The 13191-nt window shown below is 33.0% G+C and overlaps 1 protein-coding gene across 1 annotated transcript; it reads right to left on the bottom strand.

Moving 5' to 3' along the window:
* Window positions 1–2418: 2418 nt before the first annotated feature.
* Window positions 2419–7708, bottom strand: LOC146537914 (prolactin-releasing peptide receptor-like). Its single transcript, XM_085188031.1, has 3 exons — window positions 7572–7708; window positions 2851–4285; window positions 2419–2474 (listed from the first exon to the last, which is right to left on the bottom strand). The coding sequence occupies exon 2, from the start codon at window positions 4192–4194 to the stop codon at window positions 2866–2868; it is 1329 nt and encodes a 442-aa protein (XP_085044157.1). The 5' UTR covers window positions 4195–4285; window positions 7572–7708; the 3' UTR covers window positions 2419–2474; window positions 2851–2865.
* Between the last annotated feature and the right edge of the window lie 5483 nt (window positions 7709–13191).

Raw genomic sequence — 13191 nt, 5'->3', positions numbered from 1 at the left:
AACTTTCTATCCTCCTCCAAATCCGACTCATGAGCAGTCATCTTGGTCGTTTAATCTAGGCCTTCCTCAAGAAACCGAGTGTTCAATTCCAATCCCCTCCCCTTCCATGTGTCTGCTCTAAAGCAGGTTTTCGCCTGGGACCACGGTCGGACCAACGCTCTGATGTCGTTCTGAGCTACTACGGAGATGGCCGAGAGAATGCTTCAATTCTGCGCCTGGCAAAGTAAATTTAGAAGTGATTGCACGTATTTTGGAGTTATCCAATAATTATAATGTATTTCCACGCGACATAGTTGGTTACATCTTTCGTTTAAGTATTTTTGGGTAAGAGAATAGTAGGTAGTCTGTTGTTTATAATTTCTTTCGTTTAAGTTTTCTGTTATTTGTGTTATTTATTTGTGTTTATTTTTAAACAATTGGAAAATTCTTATTGGAATTACGAAAATGCGGGTTGCATTAGGGTTTAATTAATTTTCACATTATCTTAAGTGCTTTGCAAACATACATTATATGAATAATCCAGTAGTTAAAGCGGGCGAAGCCGCAAGAGGGTCGCTAGTCATCTATAAAAACAAAATCGATGGCGAGTTAAAGATTTTTCCATACAAACTTTCAATCCTTTATTTGCACCCTTCGGGGATGAATTCTATAAAACCATGAAACACGTGGTCAATTAAATATTTTTATATATAAAAAAAATCCATACAAACTTTCAACCCTACGGGTTAGTCAATGGGAACATGTCCTTTTATATAATTATACGAGTATAGATTACAAATAGTATTAAGTCAATCGATAGTGTGAAAGTGACCTTGTAAATTTTATTTGAAGGATTATTATAATAATTATTTTTACAGTGTACGTTTAAGTTCTACAACTACAATATAGTCTTAACTTTCCAGAAAATACTAAAACCTATGATTAAATATAATTTAGAATTCAAATTTTTAATCTTACTTTCAACTTTTAGACGCACACAAAATCGCTCGTTTGGCGCAACAATGACATATTAATATTTGCACTATTCCAAATATTACAGGATAAGAAATCTATGTTTGTAAAATACTGTAATCTTTACGACAAGAACTATTATTTGCACAGACATTAAATTTATATATAGTTATTAAATAAATTTAACATTCTGTACAATATGCATAGAGTGCTGTATAAATATTTATATTTTATATTATATTTTCCAATACAATATTATAAATGTTATTAAAACGTGCAATATTAATATACTTTCTTTATTTCTATAACAGAATTAGTAAAGTAATTCGATTTTGCCCATTTCTGTCATTAACATTAACTTTCTTAAAATCATAATCCTTATATTATCAAAGGGTTAACGCTAAGAAATGAAAAAAAATAGTTCTGTGTACTTTAGATATTTGTATATTCGAGTGCAATTATCTATTTTTTCGGTCACCCAATAACATATTCGACTTTGAAATTCAAAGTTGAAATATATATTTATTAATTAATATTTTATCTTAATCCTTTATTAAGTATAACTATAAATTGATGATTTACAATTTCACAGCAAATATTTAGTCATCTAGAAGATTATTCATAAGATCTGTAATTTACTTATTAGACGTGATAGTAAAATTCGTTAAAAAGGTTAAAGTTGTAAGATAAATGTATGAAATTGAAAGGATATATATATAATTGTTAATTAATATATAAATTATTACAAGAAGCTTAATAAATAATCTCTCTCTTAATCCGGAAATAATAGCCACTTGAAAAAAAAATATATATCTTCATATACTTTCATTATCAATGAGAAATAAATTTTACATTTTTAAAATTAAAATTGAGAGGAACTCCTCACAATATTATGTAAATATATACTTTTTATGGTAAATGCAAAAAAAAATATTATTTAATGTGAACTTGTATAAAAAATATTTCAAGTTCTATGTAATTTCAAAAATATTGTAACTAAATTTTCCAACCAGTTAAGTAGCTCATTGGGATCGGGAACTTATGGTAGAAAATTTAGTTCAAAAACTCAATTTTTTAATAGAATTATTAAACTTACTATTATTTAGCTAAACATTTTTTTTTAAACTAGCATCAGAAAAATAGAAACGGCACTGCCAAGTTTAATTCAAATATTAAACATTATCTATCTTTAATAAAATATTTTAGTAATTTCATTAAAATCTCTACAGCAAATAACCATTTATCAGGATTTCCTAAGATGTGTAAGGGACCAAGTGGCAGTGGTACTAACAAGTAGTGCAATCTAAACTTAAACCTAATCTTAAACCTCTATACATACATCACTTTTATACTATAAGATGTCATCAAAATTCATAAGCGTATTGAAGTTTCATAGTCAAAATTACGATAGCAAAGACGTTCGGTACAAAAAATATATTCCAAAAATATTGGGATCTCTCGTTCAAATTGTTTTTTTCATTTTTCTTTCACACCTGGGAACGCCCGCGTCGCCATGGTCGTGCCTGGAAATGAAAATATTTTTTTAGCTTCACGCTGTAACCCGGTAATAGTAAAGTAGATAAAAGGATCCTAGTGTTAACACATTGCGTTCCCTACTTTCCGCCCAATTTTCTAGACAATACATATTGAATGTTAGTTGTGAGTTGCCATACTCGAGGGAATAAATATTTTTCCCCACTCGAGTAGGAATCAAAGCCAAAACCGTCACACCTACAGTCAAATACTGCATCTGCACCATAACGGCCTCTCTAACTTCTCATTTCATATTATTGTAAACTTATAAAATTGTACATATATTATAAATATCTGAGAACAAATAATTTGAATCTCGTAACAAATCTTTAATAACATTTTATATCAAACACATATTCATCTTACCCACGTAATCAACCGTTAGAACTGGCTTTGAGTCGGCGACCCATCAAAGGATTCCTCATTGATTAACCTCAGCTTAACAGACTCCCGTCTCAAATTGTAACTAGTAGAGATGTGACAATGTTTCACATCCACAGTCAACAAATCCTCGTTCAATTCGACCCCACTCTTTTCCACGTCAGCCGCAGCACTCGGTTTCCTCTTGTGTCTAAATGAAGTGGACCTTTGAGAGCTAGATCCGAGATAGCTGTCCGTTGTAGTGTTTCCATTGAACGTCTTCTCAGACTGACCCACCCCTAATTGCTCTAATGGAATATTGCTCCGGAGATGTCCAGCTGTGTCAATACAAGGAATCAATTGTTTGAACTCCTTTCTAAAGTTCTCGTTCATCCATGCGTAAATAAAAGGGTTGTAGCAAGTAGACGACATAGCGACTACGTGGCACAAGAAAAATATAAGAAAATAGTACTTGGAATGGATCGCATATATGTAATAATCATTGTACAAGTTCGTGGCGTTCAATGGCAGCCACGATAAGCCGAAAATAGTAACCATTGCAATAAGCATTTGGTTCGTGCGACGCTTTCTGTTCTTATCGAACTCCTCCTTTCTAGCATTTTTACTGGCCGCTTTCGCTTTAGCGCGATCGTTCAATTTGAAACTGACACATGTATAACAGAAGGCAATCACTGTGAATGGGAAGACGAATTGCAGGGTAGATGTGACTGACCCGAATATTCTCCTTAGCTTTTCACTTGGCCACGTTTCTTCGCAGAATCTACCCAATTTTATATCATAATAGGTCATAAATATAGCGTAAGGTAACGTTACCGTTACCGAGAAAGTCCAAATCATGACGATAACAGATATACAAGTTTCGATTTTCATTCTTGGTCTGAATGGGTATATAATTACAAAAAATCTGTCGATAGCAATAGACATAAGAGTCAGTGTTGATATGTATACGCTGCAGCCCTGCGCGAAAGGCATCATGTGGCATAAAATCGAACCCCAACTCCACGAGCCATGGAAGGAATAGAGTGGAGTGAAAGGAACCGCAAATAAGCAAAGTAAAATGTCGGATAACGCTAGATTAGTTATAAAAAGATTGGTGACAGTTTGCATTGCCTTGTTCCTGATGACGACGAAACAAACTATAAAATTTCCCAGCAGACCCAGTACGAAGATAATCGTATAAACTACACAAAAGATGGCTTGAACCCATTTATTATCAATTATATTCTCATATCCAGGTAAATGAGGAGACGGTGTCGGCACATTAGAATCGTTCCGGAATTTTTCTGTGTCATTAAGTATATATGGGTAGCTGGCGTCCGTTTCGTTCATTATTACGAACGTAGGAACCCCCCAAACGAAAACAGGTAATATTTTCTTCACCTGTCAGTTTTACGATCCTCAGCGAGATTTAACGTCAGACCTATAACAAAAAAAATAATTAAATTTAACTTCTTTTTTTTTGCGCAATTTAGGTATAAAAAAATAAATTGCCTTTTTCATTATATATATATAATAAGTTGACGATGTTTTTTTTGTTTACTTTTGTATCGACTGTCGTAGAAAAAAATAAAAGGAAAAAAAAATTAAATAGCAATATTCAAAAAAGGAATAGATATAAATTCACATATGTATGTTATAGCCTCTAAGGTAGCAAATACTAGGGTGCGGTTCCTTTGAAATCGTCCTAAGATGTAAACAATAAACAATTTCTTGGAGCCTTTCCTTACTGGGTGTTCAAGCGAATGCCACTTCAACATGAAGTGCTTTGTATAATCAGGTATACTTTCCATTTTGTTTGTTTTCACGCGTCCCTTGTACATAAGGAAAAAAAAAGGCGATAAGGGAAAGTTAGGTAATATATCACTATAATACATTTTATAGATATAATATATTTAATAGAGGAGTTTTACAATATTTTTACAGATTCACGCTTTTTCCCCCATGCTAGGGTAGACAAAAAGAATTTAGTGTCAATATACTTCGTTGTACAATTACCAACCACATCGACTCGTGTGGATTGGCGTAACTTAACTCTATTTTTTGTCTTTATTTTATAAAATATACAATTCTATATGTAAAACTCAGAGATAGATATATAAAACTTTTATAAGTAAAGCAGTAAATGTTGAATCACAATTGATTAAACTCGTGTTACGAAAACGATAGATCATCGCACAAAGAAAAACTTGCGAAAAATCCTCTCTCTAACTTCTAAATATGAAAGTTCCATCATGCCCTATTGACAGGATTGAAATATGATGTTCCTTTAATAAAGGAAATTTTATAAATATGCTCTAAGGATTTGTATGTGTATTGTACACATGGATACAGATTACGTCAATCTATCTTTTTTTCTTGCTTTTTTTTTAGCTTCACAAAATGTTAACATATTCCATTTCCCACTTTCCATCGATTTCTTGAGAGGAAAAAATCTTCACGCGGTATACTGGGTAAGTAAAGGAAAGCAATATTTAAGTCGAGGTATTTTATATCAAAAGGCGGAATTCAATATAAATTTGTCTCATCAGAGCAAAAAATAAGCATAACTCATTCTCTCGAATAAGTATCGAACCCGCAACCGTTGCGTTTGCAATCAAATGCTGTACGGTGCCGGTCTCAATAGTTTATAAGAAGAACAAACAAATAGAAAAAATATATTATTATTTATTCTTAAAACATGCTATATTAAAATTGCTTTCTTTGAAGTTGCTGATATAAACAAGGGTAAGCATATTTGTGAGAAACAGACACATAAATACAAAAATACGTGCAAAAATAACGAAGTCATAAATATCAAATGGAAAGCATTGTATATCGTTCCGTCACGTTTTTTTATAATATGCCTGTTTGTAGGGGTATATCCGTCGTGGCCCAGCGGCACAAGGGTGTGAGTGTAACGCGACGGTTGTGGAGTCGAACCCCACTTGAGGAAGTGTAATATTTATTTACGTTTATATTTCCATTTCTTCGCTCTGGTGTCGAAGCAAAGCGCGACGTTGACGTTTGACGTTCTGTCTCTCAACACGCAATGCCTTCAGAATTCGGTAGAAAGTGGGAAACGGAGTGTCTTAAACAATAGGTTCCCTCTGCCTACCCTGCTGTGTGTGGGATACAGCGTGCAGCTGATTTTTTTATTTTATTTAAAATAAAAGCTTGTAGCATTTAATTAGAGCATATAAAAAATGTATTCACTGTGTACTCGTTTTACAAGGAAAAGCTCCAGGAGTACCTACCGACAAAAAACCCGTCATTATGTTACCTTGTATAAGTATCACTTAGATTTAATACTAGCAGCAAGTTTATTAATATGCAAGTTTCTATGAATAGACGTCACAGGAGTTTGTCGCGTTAAATATGGAACTACAGTGTTAAATCGATTTTACAGTTACTTGTTACTTTGGAGTTATAGAAAGTTTGTTTTTTAATAAACCCTTATTAAAAAGGGAATATTATGTATATATTTTTATTCATATTAAAACGCGACGTACTGTAATCAATTAAAATGTGGCGTTAAGCTCCGCCACCTATCCCCGATATTTTTGTATTATGTAACTGGAGAATGAAACTCTGAACCTCTTATACAATTACTGAAAATTACATGAAATAAACATAATATTGATTAAATTACCCTTTCCAAATAGGTAGGTGTGTACTCGTATATAAAGTTTATACAAGAAACACAATATTCAAAAGTAACTTTAGAAACATAATTAGTAGATAAGAGAGAAGGTCGGGTTAGGTTCTGCCATTATAAAATTAACGTTACAAAATAAGAATAAAAAACAAAATAAATAAAAAAAATTGAGGCCGTCCGTCGTCGCGTAAGGGTGTGACTGTAACCGAAACAGGCTGTGGACTCAACGCCTGCTCGAGGGCGCACGAAGTGAAATATTTAACATTTAGATTTTTTCGTTCTGGTTTTGGGGCAAAGCGCGGCGTTGAGATCCGCCACTCAAGACGCAATGCCCCGAGAAGTCGGCAAAAAGTGAAAAGTCTTTACACTAGGTTTTCTTTGCCTATCCCGCTACATGCGGGATACACCGTGAAGCTACAAAAACTGCAAAAGGTATCTGTCATAATCTTAATAATATATTCTAGAACCGCTTATTATATTATTTGCTGCTTTTTTAATATTTTATTTTTAAAATATAAAGCTACACACATTGTACGTCTATGATTAGCTACAAAAGCTGAGGAACATGCGTAGGTGAACTTACTAACAATTTAAGTCTAAAAAAAGCTTACGCTCATCTAAGTTTATTCATAAATCTATAATACGATATTAGAAAAGCCTATTTTATACTACAGTAATAAAGTTCAGGAATATTTATTTTTAAATATTATTATAATAGAATAGTTCAAATATTTATTATATTATAGATATAAAATATTTCAACAGTCCAAGAGTGAAATTATTATTAAACATAATTAAACCACGCCATTTTATTTATATTAAAATGTATAAATACAACAAAATCCGTATGAAAAACTCTACACACCGCAAATTTCGATCTGTACAGCTTAAAGAAAAGCCAACAAACCACCATTTTATATGTAAACTATATAAATATATAACCAAAATTATATGACAAACGAAAATCTATATTATTCTGTTATAACGATGATTTAATGAATCTAACGAATAGCGTCTTAACGAAGCTAATAAGTACACTTAAGTTTAAGGTTATAATCGTAGCGTGGCTCACCTGCCATTAAAATTCCTGGTTTTTTAATCACATTTTCAACTAATTCTTCAAAAAAACTAATATATTTCATATATTTTGTTGGAAAACCTTATTATATTACGTAGAAATTGTATTATTATTTACTAAGTGTACGCCGCACGATGCCATGCGCGGGTAGGGCTGGCACATGCGCAGTGGGTGCGCCGTAGATACCCAGGTAATTATCGCTGTTAAATTTCCGCCTCGACAGCCCTGCCTTTAGGGCTTGGCTTTTTTTTATTTATCGTGGCGAAGCATTTTTTTTTTGCTATTAGTTTTGAAGCATGTGTGATAATTGGGAATTGGTATTGGCGTTATAAAAAAATATTATGTCAGAATTATGTAAAATTGAGGCCAATCGTGACGCGGGGGACAAAGTGTGCTGCAATATCGACTGGTTTTGGGTTCGATCCCCCACTCGAGGAAAGGAAATATTTAAAATTTATATTTTCATTTCATCGCTCTGGTGTCGAGGCAACGCGCGGCGTTGAGTTCCACTACTCAACACGCAATGCCTGTTGATTTAATAATGCAATGTTAAATATTGGATGCGACTATTGCTACAACTTAAGTGTTTTATAAGCTTCACCTGCAGCTTCGTCTGCGTGATGAAATGGAAATTATTAGGATTTGTGTATTAGATATTGCACATTCATACATATATATGAGATAGTTTTCATGCAGGTAACCTATTGTAGGTTACATTACAAAAATAACGTGATACAATATCCTTCCTTAAGCCTTCCTTAATAACAGGTCCAATAACAAAAAGAAATTCAATTCGAATTAATAATTCCTGAAGGTAGCGGGTTCAATGTAATATTTTTTTCTGTGTTTATAATATTAGTATAGTTATAATATATACTAATCTATATATATAAAATCGAAAGGTCACTCACTCATCACGAAATCTTAGAAACTACAAGTGCTGGGAGTCGCAAATTTTGCATAGGAGTTACTTATAAGATGTAGGTGCTCGCTAAGACAGGAATTAGCAATATTCGACTTCTAAGGGGTTGTTTTTGGGGTTGAAAGTTTGTATGAAACTTCGTTACTACAATTGCTAGGAGTCTCAAATTTTGCATAGACGTCACTAAGACGTAGTCATGGAGACAGAAATTAATAATAACATAGTTCACGCGGGTGAAACCGCGAGCGGGCCGCTAGTACTAGTATATGAACGTATTAGCATATAAACAATATAAATAAATTGATAATGATATTCTAAAGGAAATATCTATAAGTAGAAAACCTTACCTTTGCAAAAGTGCAACGGACTGTAAGGACTTTTTTATATTTAACATCAGTATATACTCGTATTACTAGAATAAAAAAATAACAATTAAGTCTAGTTAACCTGTTATTATTGATTTGTTTTGTATAATTGATATTTTAGACATTTTTTTAAAGCTATTTCGCTTAAATTAGGTACAATTAATATATTTTCTTAAATGTGTACCTATCAATGACTTAGAGCGAAATTATATTTTTCTGTTTATATTAGTGTGTGTATGAATGAGAGAATTGCTGTATGAAATGAGAAAATGTGTGAAGAATATACCACTCTACCAAATTTAAAAACATTAAACGTTAGATGACCTAATTCTGGTCAGATTGAAAAAAACTAAATAAAGACATATTCTTTAGTCTTTTTGCTTTTAGTACATAAAGTTCATGTTAAGGACATATTGTATAATCATATATACACATATAAAACTTTAAACAAATCGCACGGCAATTTAGCATTTCAAACGTTTCTTTTATAAAATTATAGATACAGACCGGCAAAGCTAGTATATATAGGCAGAAGAAATCTGCAAACCTAATGTTCCCTCTTTCCGCCGAATTCTTAAGATATTGCGTGTTGAGCGGCAGAACTCAACGCCGCGCGTTGCCTTATTGCAATTTAAAATCGCACGATTGTGCAACTGCGTCGTCTCTCCGCTAATATTAAAATCTATAAAAATAAATGTAAATATTTGTTTTCCCACTATTAACTCAATACAATATCGACATTTGTAATCCCTCGCAATGCAATTGTTTGGTCTCATTGTGCAGCGGACGCGGCGCGGAAGTTGTGACAAATGTATGCAAGGGCTTATATTGCTTTACGATAAAACTACTGATCTTTGGATATATAGAACTTATTAAAAATGTGAAACTAAAAAATTCTAGACTATTGCTAGAATTCATTACAATAGTAGAATAGTTTTTTCTTTCGCAAAAGACCGTACAAAGTGGAGTAGGTTGAGTAGGAAGGCAGACCCTGGCAATAGCCGTGATTAATGCCAGGAGGAAGAAGAAGAGGTAGAATAGTTTTTTCTTATCAGCTTCACGCTGTATTCTATTCGCACACAGCAGGGTAGACAGAGGGAAATAGTGTTAGGACACTCCGTTCCTCACTTTCTATCGAATTCTGGAGGTATTGCGTGTTGAAGGCAGAACTACGGTAGAGTGACAATGTAAAGACATTTTGTTATTATTTTTTTATTTAGAAAAAAGAACTGTCTCATAAGTCCATTATAAAACAATAGAAGAGCTTTCACTTTATTTTTTTAATCTTATTCTTTTTATCTTATCTTACATAGTCCTACTATAATATTGGGAGGTTAGTAAATGTGTTACTAAACTGATTTACATGAAACTTCGAAATTCTTTTAATATTGTTCTTCCACCACTCAACACGACGTTAAATTGGGAACGGAATGTCTTGGGCGAATTTTCTTAGCACTAGATTTCCTAGGTTCCCTGCTTTGTGCCAAATAGAGCGTAAAGCTGAAAAAAAGAAGAAAAGAACAAGCTAGTAGAGCTGGAAGCTTTTATACTATTAAAACTTTTAAACTGTACTTTACGTGTGTACTGTGTACCGTCCAGCGAAATCAGGTTGCGTCGAGCTCAAACGAGGTTTTTTTATAAACTATTGTATAGTTGAAGCTTTAGCGAGTTGCAAATTGATGTTTACTGATTTTATACTGTCTTTTTTTTAAAGTATATATTTTTTAAGGCCAGTTGTGGTTCAGGGGCACAAAGTGTGACTGTAAAATCTACTGGTTGTGGGTTCGATCCCAATCGAGGAAGGGACATATTTATTTAAATTCATATTTCCATTTCTTCGCTCTGGTGTCGAGGCAAAGCGTGGCGTGAGTTCTGCCACTCAACACGAATGCCTCCAGAATTAGACAGAAAGTGGCGAACGGAGTGTCTTAACACTAGGTTCCTTCTGCCTACCCTGCTGTGCACGGGATACGTGACGCTGATTTGATTTTTTTTCAAATGAGTAATATTGACAGATTCCAAATAAAAAAAATATTTTTATATTATATATTTCTTTTCAAAAGCTTTAGTATTTCTCACGTACTTTCCGGAGCAATCAAAGTGTGTATAGAAAATATGTCAAAGAGACCGAAAAGTAAATACTCGTAGTATTCTAGTCGCGTACAATGTTATAGAAAATAATATGATTTCTATAGATAATAAAATCATTTATAGAATGAATTTGGTTTCCACTGAATTTAACTTATTTTCCAGATAGTAATCTCCACCGCAATATGTAAAAATATACAATACTAGCGGACGCGCGCAGCTTCGCTTGCGTATTTAGGGGTGAATTCTAATAACCTATGAAGCATGTGTTCAATGAAATATTTACGATTCTAAATTTCAAATTTTATACAAATCGGTGGCGATTTAAGAATTTTTCCATACAAAAAAATATCCCCTTATTTGCACCCTTAGGGGGAGAATTCTAGAAAACGATAAAACACGTGTTCAATTAAATACTTTTAAAAATATAAATTTCAAATTTTATAAAAATCGGTGCCGATTTAATTTTTTTTCTTATATATATAGATTTTTTACTTTTATATATATAGATTATTATAAAAAAATATATATGAGATGAGGACTACGGCGTTGAAGTCCGCCACTCAATACACAATGCCTCGAGAATTCGTCGGAAATTGAATTTGAACTGATGTTAATTAATATTAAAAACTACACTTTTAAATACAGTCTACTTATCTACTCTAGTTATGATAAGCAGTATAATGTTATAATAACAATAGCACGACTACAACGTGTTTCACAATGCATATTCGGCTTATATTGTCAAACTATTGAATTAGTGCAAATACAATTGTATATTATAGAAATATAATTACTGTACTATATGTATATGGGGCTATATGTAAGGTAGTAACTGACAGCAAAAATGATGGTTATGGGATCTATTTTACTAGAGACTCTGATATCAAGACAGCGCGGCATTGATTTCCTCCACAAGCATCCATCATATTTTTTTTCAGTTTAACACTTTATACCGGCAGGCAGACTAGGCAGAGGAAGCCTAGTGTTAATACACTCTCTACTTTCCGCCGAATTCTACAGGCGTTGCGTGTTCAGTGCCAAAAATCAATCACGCGTTTTGCATCTACACTAGAGCGAAAAAATTAAAATATTAAATATTTCAATTCCTCGAGTGGGAATCGAACCCATAACCTATTAATGATACTAAAATTATATAAAATGATGCAGTACCTACTAATAATTCTTAAAACAGGTACCAATCGTCACCAGTCGTACAAATGTACTATATTTTAAAGTGCCTAGAGCTTACTCCTACGTTGGGAAGGGAACGCGTACAACTTTACCATTAGCATCAAGTTACGCAAGTTCGTGGGATCCGAGTCAATATTAAACTTCATATTTTCTTCCGATCGCTAAGTCGCAAGTTCAAATAAGAAAAATAACGCCATATTGACAATGCTTTGGGTAGTTTTATTAAGTAGGTAAAGAATATTAGTTACTTATAACATTTTTAAAGTCTTATTCCACACTTAGAAAAGAAAAATACATTTTTTTAGAAATGTATAAAATATTTAACGTAGCGGGATTCGAACACTCGCTCCTAGGACTCCAAGCGCTCTGACTACTAAGATATATGTTCACTTGAACACTTGGTTTCCCAGAGGCGCGGGGTTAAACCCCGCTATGTTCATCTATATATATAAAATCGAAAGGTCACTCACTCATCACGAAATCTCAGAAACTACAAGTGCTAGGAATCTCAAATTTTGCATAGGAGTTACTTATAGGACATAGGTGCTCGCTAAGACGAGAATTTGCAATATTCGACTTCTAAGGGGTTGTTTTTGGGGTTGAAAGTTTGTATGAAAATTCGTTACTACAAATGCTAGGAGTCTCAAATTTTGCATGAACGTCACTCATGGAGACAGAAATTAATAATAACATAGTTCACGCAGGCGAAGCCGCGGCCGGGTCGCTAGTTTTATATAAAACTCTTCCGTTACTAAATTAATGACTAACAGACAATGAAAAGCCTAAACATTATAGAGTCGTAAAACAAGCAAAGTTTCAGAAAACCATTCCTTTTTTTAAATATATGTAACAATTTTAAATAAAATATTCAAATTAAATGCAAAAATTCATTCATTATAATATCTCTCAAAGATATTATGTAACCATATTAAATCTAGCACCAAGCATTTCCTTTATTTAATTTTTAATTTAAATTCTTCCCCATTCCAGTCACTAGGAAGTAGAATATGGCGTCATTATGTCAGAATAACGACCTGTCGTTCAG

This window comes from Heliconius melpomene, chromosome 7 (genome assembly GCF_056956725.1).
Source record: "Heliconius melpomene rosina isolate 202511_hmr_F chromosome 7, ASM5695672v1, whole genome shotgun sequence".
Lineage (NCBI taxonomy): Eukaryota > Metazoa > Arthropoda > Insecta > Lepidoptera > Nymphalidae > Heliconius > Heliconius melpomene.
This window is presented reverse-complemented; position numbering and strand designations above follow the sequence as displayed.

What these genes read in the sequence shown, in the direction of transcription:
- LOC146537914 (XM_085188031.1), bottom strand. Translation starts at nt 4,194, where the DNA reads ATGAACGAAACGGACGCCAGCTACCCATATATACTTAATGACACAGAA.